At 35.2% G+C, this 20,697-nt stretch overlaps 2 protein-coding genes and 1 non-coding gene across 21 annotated transcripts in view; 2 read left to right on the top strand and 1 right to left on the bottom strand.

Moving 5' to 3' along the window:
- The first annotated feature begins 272 nt into the window (after positions 1–272).
- On the top strand, positions 273–4,781 carry si:ch211-202p1.5 (uncharacterized protein LOC103909337 homolog). Its single transcript, XM_058756825.1, has 4 exons — positions 273–330; positions 3,471–3,618; positions 4,026–4,154; positions 4,245–4,781. The coding sequence occupies exons 1-4, from the start codon at positions 273–275 to the stop codon at positions 4,351–4,353; spliced, it is 444 nt and encodes a 147-aa protein (XP_058612808.1). The 3' UTR covers positions 4,354–4,781.
- Positions 4,782–7,017: 2,236 nt separating this feature from the next.
- The window catches only part of adgrg6 (adhesion G protein-coupled receptor G6), a 38,614-nt gene continuing 24,934 nt past the window's right edge, over positions 7,018–20,697 (bottom strand). For 14 of the 19 annotated variants that reach the window (XM_058756260.1, XM_058756272.1, XM_058756264.1 and 11 more), the window contains 20 exons: positions 19,738–19,826; positions 19,542–19,594; positions 19,406–19,447; positions 19,157–19,296; positions 18,674–18,788; positions 18,455–18,543; positions 18,176–18,377; positions 17,296–17,461; positions 16,339–16,473; positions 16,204–16,221; positions 15,340–15,459; positions 15,070–15,121; positions 14,855–14,961; positions 14,250–14,377; positions 13,218–13,486; positions 12,979–13,078; positions 12,591–12,874; positions 11,941–12,042; positions 11,215–11,367; positions 7,018–8,182 (listed from right to left, as the gene is read on the bottom strand). In XM_058756260.1, the coding sequence (XP_058612243.1) occupies positions 8,001–8,182; positions 11,215–11,367; positions 11,941–12,042; positions 12,591–12,874; positions 12,979–13,078; positions 13,218–13,486; positions 14,250–14,377; positions 14,855–14,961; positions 15,070–15,121; positions 15,340–15,459; positions 16,204–16,221; positions 16,339–16,473; positions 17,296–17,461; positions 18,176–18,377; positions 18,455–18,543; positions 18,674–18,788; positions 19,157–19,296; positions 19,406–19,447; positions 19,542–19,594; positions 19,738–19,826 (2,546 nt within the window). In that variant the 3' untranslated portion in view covers positions 7,018–8,000. Of the gene's footprint in view, positions 8,183–10,430; positions 10,470–11,214; positions 11,368–11,940; positions 12,043–12,590; positions 12,875–12,978; positions 13,079–13,217; positions 13,487–14,249; positions 14,378–14,854; positions 14,962–15,069; positions 15,122–15,339; positions 15,460–16,203; positions 16,222–16,338; positions 16,474–17,295; positions 17,462–18,175; positions 18,378–18,454; positions 18,544–18,673; positions 18,789–19,156; positions 19,297–19,405; positions 19,448–19,541; positions 19,595–19,737; positions 19,827–20,697 lie in introns of all 19 variants that reach the window. The other 5 variants (XM_058756262.1, XM_058756278.1, XM_058756268.1 and 2 more) reach the window with 2 other exon arrangements.
- Positions 12,206–12,278, top strand: trnaf-gaa (transfer RNA phenylalanine (anticodon GAA)). Its single transcript has one exon. It is a non-coding gene; the product is annotated as a tRNA-Phe (tRNA).

The raw sequence follows: 20,697 nt of genomic DNA, 5'->3' as shown, positions 1-20,697 counted from the left end.
CCTCTCTCTCTCCCACTGACACTCACATACAATGAGTCTTGTCAAACACCTGTTCTTAGCATAGTGAAGAACAGCTTGGCAGGCTGATCCAAAGAGGGAGATGGGGGGAGGAGGGTGTGGTAGGCTGGAGGTGTCTAGAGAGTCACAGAAGTTTCTGAGAAACTCCACAACCTGCTCTCTTTCCCCTCACAACTTTCCTCTCTTCCTGTGGATAGACATCCAGGAGACAGGCTTGCCAATTAATATACTGAGCATCTTTGGAAAGAAGCATTATGGATTTTTCCTTCTTACTCTTAATAAGTGTGGTTGTTTTCATATTGGAACAACAAGGTAAATGACTATCATCTTTCTTATATATATACATATATATATATATATATATATATATATATATATATATATATATATAATTTCAGCTTTCTGTTCAAATCTTGAACTACTATGTGAATATTTTTCTATCTGAAAAAAAAAAAAATGTTAATCTGGTTTACATAAGATTTTATCCAGCAAAAGCCAACTCTGTTAAAATTTCATTATCAGATTCTCTCTGGTTTGTTCTTTGCATGTGAACTGTATTTTCAGACCAGATATATATTCTTGTAATTTAAAGGGATGAACTATTTACTGTTAATGCTTAAAGAAAAACATTTACTCACCCTCATATTGATCCATGCCTGTATGACTTTCTTTCCTCTATGGAACATAAAAGAAGATTTTTTTGAGAAATGGTTTGGTTACCAATATTCTTAAAAAATATCTTCTTTTGTGGTTCACAGAAGACATAAAATTCATAAAAGTTTGGTGTAAATTCTGACAGAAATACTTTGACACAAAATATTTTATTTGATTGTGACTGGTGTTATGGGGGAAAAAAACTAACTAACAGAAATCTATCAAAAATGTGAGTTCAATATTTTTTGATAGATTTCTATTATAAATTTTTTTTGTTCATAACGCCAGTCCAAATATGCAGTTAGTTGTACAATTGTAGACTGAACTGTTGAATTAGGGTTAAATGTGGTATAAAATGTTGCTTAAGCCATTTGAGCATGTAAGTGTGTAAACTCCCCATGTGTAGGCCATCTACCACTTCTATGGACCACAGAACATATAACTTCCTTCATGGTGGTGCAAAAGCAGCGACAGTTGCCTCAGAATGGTCTAGCTTTTGTTCTGTGGGTAGGCTTAATTTTAATAGCATGCAGAGTTCATAGCCAGAGCAAGCTGTCTCTGTAAACATTTCAAGCAATGAGAAATCTCAGACACTTTGGAAATCTTCTTGAATCAATTGACATGGTTGCAAGTTGGCTCACAAATTAACATAACAGAAAGGTTTGTTGTTGAGCTCTTTAGTTTCAGCATTGGATGTATAGGTATGCAGTGCAAAACACTAGGATATTAGGCTAGGATAATATACTGTATAGCAATGTATTGTTATTGCAGTTAATTGCTGGGAATACTTGAGCATTTTCCTCAGTAGTTTCGAGTTTCAAGACCAGTCTCCTACAGGACAGAAATGATCACAGCTTTGAATTTTAATAACAGCAGTCAAACGACTTGGGATTAGTAAAGGTTTACATTGTTTTGCTAACATGTTAATGCTAACAACAGGAAAAGTGTTGCTGCTTCTTTGAGTGAGGTCTGGTTCACTGTTGGTGGTTATGATTTTACGTAATCCCTTGCTTGTCTTTTACAATTCTATGCTGATCCACCTTGGCAGTCCTCTCTTTCTTCAGGGCACGAGTCACAAAATTAAATTTTTCTTGGGAAAACAAATTGTCCTGAGAGGTGCTACAGAACTCGCCTTAGCATCATTCCAGTCATACCATCTAGTATCGAACTAGTGAAGTCTAGCCTGATAAAATATTACAGGGATGAAGAAAACATTTCCTGATCGTCTTTCTCATGGTTTTGGGTAGGATGGTATAAAGTCAGTTGTATGTGAATTATGTCAGGCATTTTAAGCAGACATTCCTATGTCACAAAATCCAAGTTCCACATCTCAGCTACTCACTGTGATTAATTATTCTGACCTGATATATGAAAACTAACCCCAATGCTTCACCGGGTAACCTCAGCTGACGCCTTCAGGATGTGGATGACAACTGATTTCCAGCCAAGTCAGAACAACTGTTGTGTATTCCACATCGAACCTCTATGGTTAGACCCCCATAGCCTTGTTATAGTGATGGATTACTGTGATCACTCCCAGATCACTTTCCACCAGACCTGGGCATGCAATTTCATCCTTTTCTATAAAGCCTTACAGCCTCAGGCCCTGTTTGCTTGACTGAGCACCTTAGAAGTCATTCCGGTTACTGGGGTCCTGTTAATACCCCTCTTCCATGTATCCTGAACAAAACTCAAAGACCTCTTGCAGTCTTAGTTCATCCATCTTGCTTCATAAAAGAATTTATCCTGATGTAAATACCATCATACTTGTTCTTTTGTCTTTCTTTTTTGCTTTGAGATCTGTTTGTCTGTTGAAGAGTTACCATGTTGCAGATGAGCGCGAGATCTGTTTTTGATTCAACTTTTAAAACCCCAACCATCGGAAGCTGTAGTGGTGGTTTGCTTTGTAGCATTTACACGTGCTGCTGGAATCCTAGAGGCATAAAATGTGGTTGGCCACAGATTCGTATTTGCTGTCTTCTTTAAACATGGTCCACATGGTCCGCTTGGCTTTTTATTCACCGCAACCTTAATGAAGCTCAACCATAAGACATTTTGTTTTTAGTTTTTCTTCTTTTGTCAACATGATTCGAACATTATTAATACTGTTGCATGGCAATTCACTTCTGAAATGATAACCTATGAGATCAAAGCTTCATGAAAACAGGATTTGTACGGGAATCTTCAGGATTAAAACAAAGCCATCGAAGACACAACAGTGCTGAATTGTTTAGACAGCAGCAACAGCTTAGACATGTTATGTCTCAAATCATCAAGTGAAGACTAATATTTTGACAAATTTTGAGGATTTGTTTCAGGTGTAACACATCAAAGCAAAAAGTCTTAGGCTTAGGCTGAAAATGGGGATCTGTGAATTGCTATAATTAAGCTTTCCGAGGGCTGCATTCATAGAGTTACCCCATTTGTTTTTACTGCAACTATAAAGATTATTATTTGATCAAAAATACAGTAAAAATTGTGAAACATTATTACAATTTGAAATAGATGTTTTCTGTTTTAATATATTTTATAATGTAATTTATTCCAGTGATGGAAAAGCTGAATTTTCAGCAGCAATTATTCCAGTCTTCAGGGTCATGTGAATATGTATAACATATTGATTTGGTGCACAAAAACATTTCTTATTACAATGAAAGTTTTAGGATTCTTTAATGAACAGAACAGAACATTTAATTTGAAATAGAAATCTTTTGTAACATTGTCTTTACTTAATTTGATAGTTTTTGTTGTTGTTGTTGTTACCTGTTGTTTAAAGTTATTTTCTTTGTATCTGTCAGTCCCAGGGTCCCATGCAAACAGAAGTCCATCTGTAAATGCTACTCCACAAACTCACCGTCGTGAAAGACGCTGCTCCTGTGAAAACCTGAAGGACAAAGAATGTGTGTACTTTTGCCACATAGGAATCGTATGGGTCGATACGCCCAGGTACATCAAACATTGATTTGTGAATGTCTTTGAACAGCACATTTTGGTAAAGAGAGATTTGAGATCTATGGGGGACTGATGCTGGTAACCTGTGCGCTCTGCAAGCACGTGTCTGGTTGTATTTAAGTGTGTGGTCTCATTAATGTGGCCCACGCATAGAGACCCGAGGACAGGCAGACTGCCTTTGGTGAAAAACAACCCAGAAACCAAAGTTTGAGAGTCTGGCTCTTGGGAAGTGAAACAAGTGTGAAGTCTTTTATATTTGAAACAAACAGGAATCCACACACCTTGTCAAAATGCTAATTCAAAGAATCACAAGGCTTTCAGTTTTTATTTGTTAAATTTGATCATTAAAATCCATATTAAAAATTGAAAGGTTTCATAAAATATCCACTGTTCTCTCTCAGTCAGGTCATTCCCTACGGTGTGGGTTCACTCCAGATGCGTCTAAGACGAGATGTGGAACGATGCCAGTGCACAGACAAGAGAGATAAAAAGTGTGTGCGGTTTTGCTCTTACTTGGATCTCCAGCAAGAGTGAGTGTCATTACTAATTTCACTGCATTTGACACACATTGCGACAGTTTTATTATATTTTACTGATACACTACTTGGTATCTTTTGCAGAGATGAAAATGCCTCAGTCAGAAGGTACCATCCTAGAAACTACAAAGAACGATACAAGTCTAGATTCCCCCGGAGACTGAGGAATCACAAACCAACACAAACAACCTGAGAGAAATGAAAAAAGCTATGTAGTAACATGCTGTATATTATTACTATTTGGGCAGCAAGCCTGGCCATACGTCTGAACATGTGTGCTGTGAATGGTTTACGAAGTACAGTATTAGACATCATTTCTATTACTTTGGCTTGTCATGAAATGCTAGCATCTCAATAGTGACAGTACAGGAGTGATACTGTATATTATCTGTCAGTATTTTGTAGAATACTGTAAAACCGTATTGTTTCTTATTGACGTGTAATATATATTGTTTGATGTTTCCAATTTTGTTTCCTTATAGTGAGTACATTTGGATATTTATTGAGAGCAATAGCGGCTTATGGGCACTTTATGTTTGACATTAAACATATAAGTTGGCCTTGGGAAAAGATTTTTGTTTAGAAAGAGGACATTGTCAAAAGAAAGATTGAAGATTTGAGTTTTATTTTTAGCCTTGGAATAATAATAAAAATAATAACAATAAATACCTCTCTACTGCTCAGAAAAGCAGTTAAAATTTATTAGTGGATATAATATGACTTCTCAAGACAATTGGAACGATTTGTAATCTAATGAATGAACTGAATATTTATTGTAATGTGAAAAGGCAAATAATAAAATAAACAAAAACCTAGTCATCTGTGAACATTTTTTCCCCCATATAATGGAATATGGCTGAAGTATATAATTTTGGTTTCGGTATCGACTTTCTTTATAAATAGTTAAATATGTACAGAAAAAGTGGAAGTTAAGGGGAAAAGAAAAGAAAAGAAAGAAAAAAACTTCAGAGAGGAATAGTGTGAGAGAAACCGATAAAACTGTCATTGTGCCCAGAGATCAAACAGGAGTCTCATCATGGGAGAGGGTAATGGCAAAGCTAAATGTTTCCACAGTGCTAGAGGCTAGCAATTTTCTGAATAGCTGCACTCGCTCTTTCTTTTGCTGTTGTTGTTTTCCATGAGGTGATGTGTAAAGCCTTTCTGGTGTAAACCAATATTGTTGGTTGGTCTGGTTTCTGAGTGATCACATATTGAAGGATCAACCATGCAGTTAAGGTGAATAGTAGTGGGCCTACATCTTTATATAAGGCTGGCTATTTATCTCCATTCATTTTTGGCATCATCAGGAATGCTGGTTTACCTCACAGGAAGCCTTTCACAAGAAACTTCTGGAAGGAATTTGTGGTGCTCTCATTTACTACCGGGACAAAGGAACAAACACTCTCTATTCCTGTCCCCCCTGTTTCAGTCAGACGCATCGAGCCAGCCACTAACCACATTGTTAGGTTCTGGGAAACACCCTGAAAAAACCCAACAAATGATTAAAAGTCAGCTAAAAACAGATCATTAAGATGATCAAGATACGGCTGCATCACATACTGCATATAAATCTTAAAGGGATAGTTTACCCAAAAATGAAAATTCTGTCATTAATTACTCACCCGCATGTCGTTCCAAACCCGTAAGGCCTTTGTTCATATTTAGAACACAAATTAAGATATTTATAATGAAATCCAAGAGCTTTCTGACCCTGCATAGAGAGCAACGCGACTACCACGTTCAAGTCCCAGAAAGGTAGTACAGACATCGTTAAAATAGTCCATGTGACATCAGTGATTCAACCTTAATTTTATGAAGCTACGAGAATACTTTTTGTGCGCAAAGAAAAAAATATGCACTGTGCATCTGGGTTGTTTTGTCAAAACGTGGGCTCCTGCAACAGCAGCGCCACACATGTGTCGTGATACTCTTGTGAACTTGTGTCGAAGACTGACATGGTAGAGAAGAAATTGTTGAAAAAAAAAAGTTATCTTTGTTTTCTTTTTGCACAAAAAGTATTCTTGTAGCTTCATAAAATTAAGGTTGAACCACTGATGTCACATGGACTATTTTAATGATGTCCTTACTACCTTTCTGGGCCTTGAATGTGGTAGTTGCATTGCTTTCTATGCAGGGTCAGAAAACTCTCGGATTTCATCAAAAAAAATCTTAATTTGTGTTCCAAAGATGAATGAAGGTCTTAGTGGTTTGGAACGACATGAGGGTGAGTAATTAATGACAGAATTTTCAATTTTGGGTGAAATATCCCTTTAATTTATCATGATATTTAACTGGGTCACCTTTTTAATATTGTTATGGAAGTTAACTTTGTGAACATATCAAACAAACAGGAAACATGTTTTAACAGAAAATTAGATTTCCAAAAGTTTTGCTCTACATTATATGCACAGCACATTTAGACCTTTAACAGCCCAGCAACCACAGAATGTTCCCCTAACATTGCTATTTGGTTCTTGCTTGGTTATTTTAATTTATTTAATTATTTGTGAATCAAATAATAATGTTCTATGAACGTTCTTTTTAGTTTTTTTTGCAACCATACAATAACATTCCAAGAAAATGCAGTAAGTTTTTTTTTTTTTTTAAATAACTTAAAATTAACATACAGAACATTCTCTTAAAAAAAAAAAAAAATGAACCGGATGTTCAGAGAACATTTAAAAATAACAGTTTTATAACTTCATGAGAATGTTAGTAGTAAAACGTTCAGTTTTAGTAGAACATAATTAGCTTGTTAGGATATACAGACACAACATTTCTAAGGCATCCCTAGTATTTCAGATTTTTCAGCATAAACAGAAAATGTTTACTATTCAAACAAATAAGAATGACAAGATCTGTTTTAAGTGCATTTAATATGCAGGATGTCACATTTTCATAAAGCATCCATTACCACTATACAACGATGATCTACACTGATGACCAGAGCAAACTGAACAGCCCTCAGTAAGCATTTCCTCTGCTGACATTTTCTTGAATGAAGCATAGAAATCTCTTAAAAGCATTTAAAATAAATACCAAGTCAAAACAGTCATTAAACTACAGCAATAGGAAGATCTGAAAGTGTTAGATTTGGTGTATAGCCTAGCTGTTGTTTTCCATTATATCATCAAATAGCAAAAGAACTGATCTTGATGTCCTGCCCTTCTATTAGAGCAGTTTTATGAAACTGCATGCACTGAAACAACTGAACAATGAACACACTGTAAAAAAAACCCTAACATTTTCTGTAACATGTTAATCAGTAGTAGATCATGTGAAGACTAATATAGAGAGCATTTAAATAATGACAAAATAGAAGTATTAAAGGTTCACTAATTTACATTGAAAATGTACGTAAGGTAAAGAAAGCTAAATCAAGGCAAAATTCACAAGCATGAAAATTCAAGCTCCAACCGTACTTGTTCTTTCAGTCCCGAACTGAGGAACTAACTAGTACTCCTCATGTTTGCCAGCCAGTCTTTGGTTGTAAATTGGTCCCATTTTTTTCTGCTGCAGCAAGCAATTATGCATTTATATATACAAAAACAAAAACCAAAGTAATGTGCAAAAAAATTATGCAAAACCGAAATTAGAAAAAGCACAAATAGTAAAATATATTATGAATATTTACAGATCACATAGTCAGTATAAGCTGAATATCACAGTATGTCAAATCCACACTTTCATAGCTTGCCCTCTCTACAGGGTTATGTGTTTCTCTACTCCAGTCGAGGGAAGGGTGGAAGGGCTTGGAGGGTTAACTCAATATGTAGCGTAGTCTTTACAAACAAGGTAAGTCTGTGGGACAGAACGGGCCTCCGTCTCAGCCTCCTCTCACTAGAATTTAGTGCTGTTGCTAAAGCTGTCTGACATGATAATGTTTTTGTAGAAGTTGTCCGAGCGCACGGAGCAGTAGCCCTTTACCTTGTCCAGGACCTGGTGGACGGGGAGGATGGACGAGGAAGCCTCTCCGTCAGAAGGGCTGCATTTGGGACTGCTCTGATTGGAGAAACTTTTACCTGCAAATATGCCACAGTGGTTGATTGAAGGACTGAGGGAATATACTTACATAGTAGGAAAAGCAAGTATTGATGCCAAAGTATCTACACGCTTGCATACAAGGTGACGATGACAAATGGCAAAACTATTTTTTTAAACACAGTATTGGCTGCTTCAAAAGAAACAGGACTGTTTTGTCAACGCTTTGACAGTTTGATCATATTAGTTTCCAATTCATTCAACTATATAAAGGGTGAGTCATTATTTGTTCATGCCATTCTGATGAATTTCCATGCCTTTGTGCATTCTTAGGCAAAACATTCCAATGCACACATGCACCTTCAGTCCCCTTCTATAGCTCTATTTTATTTATTTATTGCTTTTTAATGTGCAATAAATTGAACACTGTATTATGCTCTATTATGAGGCTTCAGAAAGCTGCTAAACTGCAGAATAACACAAAAATTGTTGAACACTTTTGGCATTTCAACCCAGACTTATGTTAGAAAAGTCATTATTTGATTTTGATGAGGTCATTTACATAGCTAAAAACAGAAAAAGGTCTCAGTATAAGAGTAAATATTACTTCACAATACACATATTGTGTAAAATCAGTCAAAAATTAATAAATAAATAAAAATCAATTAATAATGTCAGTTATAATTGGTCAAGTACATAAAATCCTTCCATTACTGGATTTGGGAAATCAAATTTTCCTTTAGGAGGTGCAAGAATATAACAGTAAAAAAAGAAAGAAAAAAAAAATTATAAATTGGAAAAATTTTAAATTATTCAAATTAATTTAATTTCTTCATTAAATAGAAAAACAAAGGGTGTCAATATAATAGCAAAGATTGTTTCATAATACATAATGTGTACAGTAATAATGACAAAAATCTAGAAAATTAATAAATAAAATATCAACAAAAATAAAAATAGAAAAAGTGAAATATTATAGAAATCTAAATTCTTTAATGTACTTTGATTAATTTAATTTCTTTCACTAGAAAGAAAGAATAATCAATTGTAATTCATTGTACTGTTAATTAAAAAAAAAAGTGATTAATCGCATCCAAAATAAGTGTTTGTTTACATAATATATCTGTACTGTGTATATTTATTATGTATATATAAACACACACGTATAGTATATATTTTGAAAATATTTACATGTATATATTTATATTCACATAATTTATATTATACATAAATATACTTCATATATAAACATAACATAATTTTCTTAAATATATATATGCATATATATATGCATTTATATATAAATAATAAATATACACAGTACACAAACATATATTATGTAAACAAAAACTTTTATTTTGGATGTGATTAATCGCAATTAATCGTTTGACAGCACTAAAAAAAAATACATAATAGAGTGAGCTATACTATGTGAACTTATTTTTAGATAAATTATGCAATTTCACTCAATTCAGTGTAACAGCACAGTATTCCCTTCATCTCAGCATATATGCAAACATAACAAGTCTACTACTCCTAAATTCTAAATGTCTCAGAATTTCACAATGACAAAACTCTGATGTTAAGTGCATTATTAGCGTCAAGTGCATATAATCTATCCTCTGCATGGCCAGCATGTAGAGTGATCCTGCTGTGGGGATGAAGTGTTTACTGTGTATGGTTTTAAACATTTTAGTGTCAGCAGTGCAAGCTGGGTATTTTCTCCTGTGGGAACATTAACACTACCAAACGAAAAAAGAACAAAACAAAGGAGACAAAAAAACAACAACAAAAAAAAAACAGCCCACCGTGAGAAACATTAGTCTCAAACAGAGTGCAAATGACATTCAGAACTCCTAAAAGACACTAAAGCTTGTCAATGTCTATTGAAAGACTGGGTGGGAGTCAAGTCTTTAGCATATTTATATATTTATTCGGGTTGAGGTGTTTCCTGGTATTGCACCATTGTGCTAGCAACTTTATTTGCTATTTAACTGACAATGACAACCAGCAGCAGTGTGCTTTCTAGTTCTTGAATGTCACTCCACAACTTGGATTCAATCCAACAGGCAACTATTCCACCATAAAACATCACAACAGATGCCTAATGTTTCCAAAAAGGTAATGTCATATTAAGGGTCAAATAGAAGCATTTATGTGTTAGGAGTGAGTTAGACTAGGTATTACGTCTAGGGCCGCTGGATTGAATTCAGTCTATCCCAAAAGGGGAAGCTGATCACATGAATAGAGGAAAGCAGTGTGAACTCAAGCTGGCTTGCGTGGTTTTACCTCAGGAAGTCTCTCCATGGCATTATTGCAGGGTACTATCTATACCACAAACATAAATACAGACACACAGCACCACTAAGTCCAGACGTACAGTCACACAAAAAGTAACACAGTAGAGCAAGGCACAAAATGAAACACAAGGCATGAAGGGCAATATCCTTACTAAAAATAGTACAAAATCCTTACAAACATTACACATCAAAGCAAAGCATTACGTAGAACATGCTAACGAAATGTTTTCAAGCTCTATTTTTGGTATCAAATACCCGTTTTAATCCTAACCCTTTGATGCATGATGTTTGTTAAAGTGGACAGATCTTTAAAGGCTATTTTTAATCATTCATATACACTACTGGTCAAAAGTTTGGGGTTGGTGAGATGTTTTTCAATTGAATCTCTTATGCTTACTAAGGCAGCATTTATTTGAATTAAAAGTAAAAATTGTGAAGCAATATTGTGAAATAATATTACAATTTAAAATATATTTTCTATTTTTATTACACTATAAAACTCATTCTAATTCTTATTTGATGCTCAGCAAAATATATGTAATAATAAATATATTTTTGTCTATTATGAGCATATTTGAGTTCAGTTGACCTATTTATTAATTATATAACCTTTTTTTTGTAGGTTATTAGTTAAAAAATAATTGACATATTTCACTTATGTATTGACAGTTGTGTTTTTACCCTTGTTTTAATGTAATAGTTCATGCAACAAAGGGTTAATGTAAACCAACAATTGTGGCCTATGCAATCCACATCATTACTTTTATGCTTACCTGTATTACTGTGCCTGGCAAAGGGGTTTAGTGTGGCTTTGGCTTTAGACGTCCAGTTGGCTGTAGTGGAGCCAAACGAACTGGAGGAGAGGGATTTTCCCAGGTTATCGGAACTCACTTTCTTGGTATTATTAGTGGCAGTCTTACTCCAGTCTGCAAAATATGGTCAAATGTTATTCATACATACCAGTTAAGACAGATGAACCCCATGCATAAAGATACAGCACAAGACAAACCCAGGAAGTTTCCATCTTAAATACAAGACAAGACAACTTTCTAAAGGAAAGTTGTACGGGACTGGCATTCGAAAAATAGGCTACTTCACATTTCATTTTATCAGATTTAACTGTAAGTAAAGCCCAGCTAAGGCTTCTCATGGTCCTAAATTTTATTAACAATAGTTCTGTGATACTTGAGGGAAAAAAGTCTCCAAAGCTGGGCTTTACTGAAACACACATTCTGAGTGCAACAAAAGTCTCAGGAATTCAGCACCTAAAGATGTAGTCACAGCACAGTCCAATATGCCTATGAAACAGAAATGATATAAAAAATGAGGCAAAAAATGAAAAAAAGTATAAGCACTAAATTATGTGGGCTTTACTTCATGGAATGTGATTGAATATATGATACTTCCTCTGTATAGTACTCCGACACATGGTAGTTGACCAGAAAATCCCCCAAAAAACATAACTCATTTAAGGTATCAGTAATACTAACTAATTTTACCTGAGTTATCTGCCAAGCGGAACTTTCCACAGCACAAGTACCTCCTCCATTGCTTCTGTACATTTTCTTTCAGGGCACAATGGAACACAAATATGAATAATCCTGTTGAAAAAACAAATTACACTCCTTAATCTTTTCTGATTACAAACCCACAAGCTATTTTCAAATGAGTAGTCTTATTTCACGTTTAATAGACCAACAATATCAACACGACCTCTAGCGGATCGCATACAGAAGTGCATAATTACACACGAGACCCCTACTGGCCGAAATAGCTCAGTTGGGAGAGCGTTAGACTGAAGATCTAAAGGTCCCTGGTTCGATCCCGGGTTTCGGCAGAATGTGGCGCTACTGTAAGCAGCTTTTTAATGTTATTAATTCTAAAGGCAAAATTAAGTTTAAAGTAATAAAAGGTAAGTTTAAAATAAAAAAATGTAAAAAGATTTTTCCAGGTATTTACAACAAATAAGGTTTTTAAATGCCAACAAAATTCACTTTTGACATACGTATTTATACGTATTAAAGAAGGTAAAAATACTTTATGTAAAAATAGGAAACGCATAACATGAAAGATATCATGACCAGCATCACCTGATTCCATGGAGTCTTTAAATGTACAGGATAGTGAAAATATAATGATATAAACCAACCTTGTAGAGAGTTCAAAATGGAGAAGAGGTACATGAAGGCCAGGCTGACTGGACCCCAGGCAAAAAAAGCAAAGCCCCAGGTCATGCCCAGCAAGAAAGTCAGGCTGACCACACTGCGCAGGTTACGTAAGATCTCCTCTCGAAGTGTTCGGTTGCTGCGCTTGCCGTTACGCCCGCAGATCTGGATCATGACCACGATGAACATGGCAACATTCATCAGGAAGATCATGGAAAAGTAGCCCACGCATGTCACGTAGAATACCACCGGACTATGAATCCAACAGCTACAGAAGGAAAGACCGGGAAAGCCAACAGAATGAGAAGGAGAAACTAAAATATGCTACTTCTTTCACAGATATAAAATAATGGTCAGTTTGACCAAACTTACAATTCTGTGCCCTGTCCATTCTCTCCTTTTCCATAATAGTTTTTTCCGTAAGAATTTTTGCCCACAGCCAACACAATGCCAACAATTGAAGCAGGGACACCTGAAAACACAGTCAGATCTTCTTAATATTATGTTCAACACTTCTTCAGAATGATCTTATACTATATTGAACACTGGATACAAAAAAAATCCCTGGCAAACAACTATCAAAAGGAAAAACGACTTAGTGTAGCACTTACCCCATCCCACCAGGCAAAACTTGAGGATGTATCGCCGTATGTAGGTGTTGAAGACCTTGACCAAGGCAATGTACATGTGGATGGATTCTAAGCCCATCCAGGTGAAGGAAGTGAGAAGGAAAAAGTGCAGAAAAACAGCCACTGTCACACACAATCCCTCAATGTCGTATGAGGCCAACCAGCCATCCAGAAGAAACACCATGTTGAGGAAGAGCAGTGATGTGCTGAGATTCATCAGGATCTTAGAGGGATAGTCTCGCCGCAGCTTCCTATAGATGTATTTCAAAGAAAACAATGAGTCTTTCCAATTCCGTCGCACCTTTAGCCATTTACACCATCATTCTGAAGTTCTGAATCTTTTTCAAAGGAAACATGCTCACTGCATTTAATTGTTCAAAAATACAGTAAAACAGCAATATTCTGAAATATTTATTGCAATTTAAAATACTTTTTCTATTCTTGGTATGACAAAGCAAAACTTTCATCAGCCATTACTCCAGGTTTTAGTGTTACATGATACTTCAGAAATCATTCTAAAATGCTGATTTGGTGCTCAAGAAACAGTTATTATTATTATTATCGAAGCTGAAAATAGTTGTGATGCTTAATATTTTTGTGGAAATCATGCAAACAATTTTCTAGGATTCTTTGATGTTCACGTTCAAAAGAACAGCGTTTTTTTTGGAAACAGACGTTTTTTTGTAACAATGTAAATCTTTACTTTCACTTTTGATCAATTTAATATGTCCTTGCTGAAAATAAGTTTTTTTTTTTTTCCAAATCAGAATCATTGGATGCAAGTAACAAGGAAGGGTGCAGCCTAAACTGGACATTGAGTTGGGCGAAAACATCTGAATTTTAATAGCTGTTAATGGAGAGCCAAATGTATTATTTCACAACCTGTCATTAAAAAACATGTTTAAAAATGTGGGTAAGAAAACTTAACTAGCTGTAACATTTTTCCATTACGAAGAGGCATAGATCAAAGATGCAATATTATTCTTCTCTAGTCAGATGCTGAAGGACACTCACTCAAATGCGATGTAGGTGAGAAGTGTTGCTGCGGAAAAAATGGCTGAAATGCCACAGCCAATGTAGGTAATGAAGGTGAGAACCCTGTTGTTCTTCTCATCTATCTGTGCAGAAGCTCCAGAGATGTCCTAAAAGACAAAAGTGAGGTTAATCAATAATGGCATTGGTGTCTCATCAGTGTTTAGTTATAGTGATAATTCTTGAACTATGGAAAAACTAGGTCATAGATAAGGATATATTTCCTCAAACAAATTATATACAAAGACATTAATAGATAAAATGATTGCTGTTTTATTATACCTGTGAATAAAACAATGCCACTGGCATGTTTTGTATAATGCTACATTTAAATGACAAACTGGTGCAACATGAAAAAAGTGCACCTAATAATATGAGCGTGTAAAGTCATGATAGCTTCAATTCCACATCACACTGAAGCCTATTAATTAGCTATTTGCCAGCTATTTGGCCCTGTCCGCTTCAGGGATGGTTAGCCACTCTAGATGACATATATGACGCATCAACGTCGCTTCAGTCTGCCATATTGGCTTAATACATGAAACCGCTCTGTTGGGCCATTTTGTTGCCAATCCCACAAATCTCACCATTAGAATGCCAAAGTGTGTGAGGTGATTACACAAGCAGACGGTCCTGTTGCTGTTGGACTCCGGACTGACCTCGCAGCCTTCACTGTTCCAGCCCCCTGTGCGATCTAATGGAGACAAATGGATATTATATGAATGCTGTAAGTCTATACGTACAGCCTCCTATGGGACTGTTTTAATGCTTTAACAGTGGCCAAATAAATTATTTATTTTACCCTCATTTTGGAGGCTGAAATCCCAAAACACACAAAGACGCTTTGGATTTCTCTGGAGGACAAACAGACACATTAAGATGTGTTAGACACCATTGTTCCAGTTAGCTTGCACAAATAATTTTTGGGAAGAAAATGACTGCTTTGAAACCTCATTGACGGGAAGGTTAAACTAATAAAATGAATGGCTACTGTAATTACTCCAAAAAATATATCACCAAAACCAAAACTGGTAATACATTACATTTTCAATAAATCAAAAAAGCTGAATACCTGGTACTCCAGATGGGCAATCTCTATTTTGACAGGATCCTGCAGGTTTTTGATTGTGAAGTTGCCAACACTGCTAGCCACCACATAGCTGTTCAAGGACATGCCGTTACTTTGTTGATCCTGTGAAGACATGAAACAGATTGTCAGGACAAAGCTGCTCATCTTGGTTTTAGGAAGATTTAGACACCTCAATTTTTGTAAGTATGGACAGAATATATCACTTTTGTTAGCTATTAGTAAGCGACCAAAGATGCATTCAAGGAATAAGAAACATATCATTAGATACATATGTTAATTAAAATTCAGGACATACATTTCACATGTTTGGGAATGATTTTTAAAAAAGTTTTTTAATAAGTTTTAATAAGCTCGTCAAGGCTGCATTTTCTGATCACAGTGCAATAAAACAGTAATGTTGAGAAATATTATTATAATTAAAAAGAACTGTTTTCTGTTTTAATACAATTCGAAATGACATTTATTTCTGTGATGGCAAAGCGGGAATTTTCAGCAGTCATTCCAGTCTTCAGTGTCACATGATATTTCAGAAATAATTCTAATATACTGATTAGGTGCTTAAGAAACTGTGATATACTTTTTCAGTGTTCTTTAAATAATACATTTGAAAAGAACAGCATTTATTTAAAATAGCAATATTCTGAAACAGTGCAAAAGACTAACCTTTGATCAATTTAACACATTCTTGCTTAATAAAAGTATTCATTTCTTTTTCAAAAATCTTACAGACCCCAAACAGGTTTGAATGGTAGTGTATGCTACGCTGTTTAATGCACAATTTACAGTTTATTCTGAGAAGTTAGTTTACTTAGCACAGAGAAAACATCCAGAGATTCATTACCGTACCATGAATGATCCAAAGTGCTATTAACAGAAATATCAATAAATAAAGCCATATTTTAATATGAGAATGGACCATAGAATACTTCATTTAGAGAAAAATATACTATATAAAAAAAAGCTAAATAGGTTCATTCTTACCTGAAAGAGTCCTGTCTTGCTGAAGAACATGAAGTTTATTCTTGACACTCTTTGTGAATTACTCAAGTTCTGCAATAGTGTTGGAGGTAGAGTGACCACAGCCAAAGCATTCTGGGCTTCTGACTCAAAATCAATCTGTGGAGAAAAAGTTACTTATATTATACATAAATGTGTGTACTAAGGGTATAAGAGCTATATGTGTGTAACTGCATTTGAAGAGGTTATTGCGCCCTCTGCCAGAATAAAGTGGTAATGACTCCAGGTAGACTCGGGTTGAATAACCAATGATGCACTCTTGAAGATATAAAAATGGTTAACTTAAGACTTCCCTGAAACGGGGCCTTCAGGTGATAATCTAAACTGTTGGTAGGCTAATTTGTATTTTTTATTCTTTAAAATCCCTTAAATAGTTTCAATGATTGAATTAAGCTTCAACTATAAACATACAAAATGGCACAGAAATACAACAATTTAAACTTGAGTATGCTAAAAATACAGAAAATCCACTTAAATACTTGCAAAAATATACATTCTGACACTCATGCCCTGAGAAGAGAGAAATGTGTCATTGTCTGAGTCACTCTTAAACTGTACAATGTTGCTCTTTCCTCCCACAGCTTTCCAGGAAACGTTGGCTCTTAATCAATGGGTGCAACCTCTGGGCATGGTCCATACACGTCACCTCTCATTACACTGCTTTAATTGCTAAAGATTACTTTAAAACTTTACTGCAAAAATGTTTGGGCAGCCAAAAATACAGCTAAAATGTTTGGGCAGCCTTCCTGAGGAAGTCTTAAGCAAATTTTGAGTGCAGTACATGTTCAAATATACATGCATAACCAGAAATAGACCCCATCAAGCAAAAATAAAACACTCGTGCCCTTGAATAAAGAAATGTCAAATGTCACATCAAAAGACATGTAGCAGAGAGGTGAACATTTTTTGATGGACATTTACCTGAGGGTCCATTTTGTTTGTGGCTATAAACGCACTGAAAGTGGTCCCATTAAAATTGCTGACATTGAGTGCAGAAACTCCAACAGCCAGATATTTGGATGTGATGGTTAGTGAGGGTCCATCAAACTCAATCTTCTGTACAAGTTTATCCACTGCTTTGAGAGCTCTGATCATGTCGATACAAAAACAAGAGGCTCAGATGAGAAGATTAAAAAAAACTTCCAGACTGGACATACAAGAAGACCCTTCATTGAAACTGGAAACATTTGGATGCATAAGATACAGACATTTCTGAGAGATTCAGGCAATATAGTGTCTTACAAAAATATAATGCTTTGTTCTCAAATAATATGTAGTGCGGAGAATGTAATATTGAACCATATATAGCCATTTAAAACCGTAAAACTGAAAACAAAGGGAAAAATTTCCACAGAAGTTGATACAGCTTAAGAAATCTTAGACTTACTGACAATAAACAGACAATTATTAAAATGATGCAACACTCCTAAAAATAAAGGTTCTTTATTGGCATCAATGATTCCACAAAGAACCTTTACCATCCATGGAAACTTTACCTGTCACAAAAGGTTCTTTACAGTGGAAAAAGTTTTTTTAGATTATTAAAATGTTCTTCACGCTAAGAAAAAATGGTTCTTTTAAGAAGTGTTCACTGAAAGGGGAACCTAAACTGGTTCTTCTATGGCATCGCTGTGAAAACCCCCTCTTGGAACCTTTATTTTTCAGGGTGCAGATGACAACTGAACATTTGATGTTTAGTCAAGACATTTAATTCAATGTATTCAACTCCAAAAATGAATGCATATAATTTTATAATTTCTGAAAACTCTTCATGTTCTAGTGTACAGGTAATAGCACATACGTCTCTGAGGATTCCTTTTGAGCGGCCTCTGAGGTGATCATGACGTTGGAGATGATAGTGACCACAGTGCTGGCCAGGGTGGCGTTGATTTTGGCTATGTTCACAAGCTCATTCACCTTGAAGACAACCTGTGTCACCTCCTCCATAGAGAGCTCATTATTGGATATGTCAGCGAGCTGCACAGCCACTTCCATTGCATTTTCTGGCGAATTCAAAATAAGAGTTATTAAATTTGGTTTTGATTTCAGAGTAATGTGTGCAACGTGGATCGGAACCTACCTTGTGAAACTGAAATGCTTGTTATATTAGTGCAGTTTCCACGGTCCGGGAAGGCCCAATATGATGTATAATTATACTGGCTAATCATGCTAAAGAGTGGAAAAACAAACGCAAAATATTAAAAAGATTTTTTGAACACACCTGCTAAAATATGATTACTGGCTGTAATTGCTTCATTCCCATTTGCATCTAGATCAGAAGCTATCAGCATTTACTCACCAAGTCCTGGATGCGTTTTGCTCTTTGTAAGGGAAACAGGGGACATACTGGGTGACAGTGGGTCTGCTCTCTGGCCATCTGTAGTGGAATGGGAAATCCTCGGCCTGGCAGTTTTCTGAGTTAAAACAAACACAGAAACTAAATTAAAAGGATTCACTTATAAATGTTTCTTTAAAGAGGAGCCATGGTTCTGAAAATTTCCATCTTTCCTTAAAAGGTGTACTGAGTTCATTTTTCTCATTAAAAAGTTTTACTCTTAAGACATGAATAATCCTTTTGAAAATATGTTTAAAATCACATTACGGCTTTGACAACTAAAACCTGCTTGCTTGATGCTGCAAGGTATCAGGGTTCAAGAAAAACACCATATCATATTTTAAAAGGAGATCACAATAATTTGTAAGAATTGATATTAATGCTTTTTTCTTTAGCAGTTTGCAAGTACAGGGCTACTGAAATTGAACAACATGGAGCATGCCATACCCATTAAGTTCACGGTCACACTGTCCAATATCAAGCCATTTCCAATTGCAGGGTCTTTTCTCAATATGTTCTCAATCTCTGCTTCTGCCAGACTTGCATCAGTGGTATTCTTATACACCAGAAGAGCCATGTAGGTTTGTCTGAGAAGAATGCAACATCACATCATATCTTTTAGACATCAAAAATGCTGAAAACGAAATATTGTGAAATATTAATTGACAAAATAGTAACAGTCTGCAAACGTTTTACCGTATAGTTGTGGCCCTTGAGAGAACAGTGTTAGGTTGGAGACTGAAAAGGGGATGAGAGTGAGATTGCGAACAATCATCATTAAATAAAGTAAAGAGATGTTTATTTACACCTTCAAGTTAAAAAATAATCTTACCTGACACTCTCAACATAAACTCTGTAGGTCCAGTTTTGAAATGTTCGATTGAGCTGTAAAAACCACAGAAATGGATTAGTAAGCAGTAGCATGTTTAGAAAGAATTCAAAATGAATAAAATGATCTTAACATCCATTATTGAAGTTTTAAAACAGTGAAACAAAACAAATATATAAATTAACGAATATAAATGTACCCATTCAGATATCATCCTCGTAGCATCCCTGTCTGGGGTGTTTGCTTGTTCATCAATAACCACTAGGGATATTCTGTAGAAAATATCCTCTGTAAAAGGAGAATATGGTACTTTTTTAGTTATTAATCAAAACACACTTTGCTTAATTCACTTTTTTTCTGTGTTGCATAGCAGTAGTAATGTAATAATAATAAAATATATATCTTAGTCATTAGCAATTTTGAAACAAATGTGTTCTTAAGATAGGTCTTCTAAATCAAACTGATCCAAAGTGTTGTAAAAACTAATTTATTATAGATGATCTGGCAGTAAAAAAAATCCTGGTTTTGAGATCTACTGCTATGCTGCACTTCTATCACAAGATGGCTCTCATGTATCTTGAGTTGTTAGTGCTGGACTACTTTATAATGCATAACTACACCATGCCAAGACTTTCTTAGGAGACTCCTAATATAATAAAATGTAAAAACTCCACAAAATTTCCACAAATTGAAAATATGAGAAAACTTCCTTAGATGACACACTGTATTTTTACTCTGCACCCCAGGTAGTCTCTCAAAATCATCAGAGTGAAAATGATTGAAAGTAAGGCTGAACAGTTCAATGTAAAATAAATAATTAAATAAAGCAGTCTCCTAAGAAGGAAGAATGATACAAATCTGGATAATTACAAGAGACCTATGCACTCAATTTGAGTGAGCAAGTACCTGCCAGTACATGAAGAGCGTAGAAACTCAGTGATTGTCAGAACTGGCTATTGTTAATATCTTACTACTTCTAGTAAATCACATGGAATCAAAAAAATTTAATTTTAACACCAAGAAGACTGATTTTCCCCCCAAATTGAACAACCATCATTCTACGATCACTTGCTCAGAAAGTCAAGATTCAGCAATAAAAGAAGCTATCTCTCTTTCTAAGGTCTAGATTGTTATTGGAAAACATACTGTTCCCGGTTGA

This window comes from Onychostoma macrolepis, chromosome 20 (assembly GCF_012432095.1).
Source record: "Onychostoma macrolepis isolate SWU-2019 chromosome 20, ASM1243209v1, whole genome shotgun sequence".
Lineage (NCBI taxonomy): Eukaryota > Metazoa > Chordata > Actinopteri > Cypriniformes > Cyprinidae > Onychostoma > Onychostoma macrolepis.
This window is presented reverse-complemented; position numbering and strand designations above follow the sequence as displayed.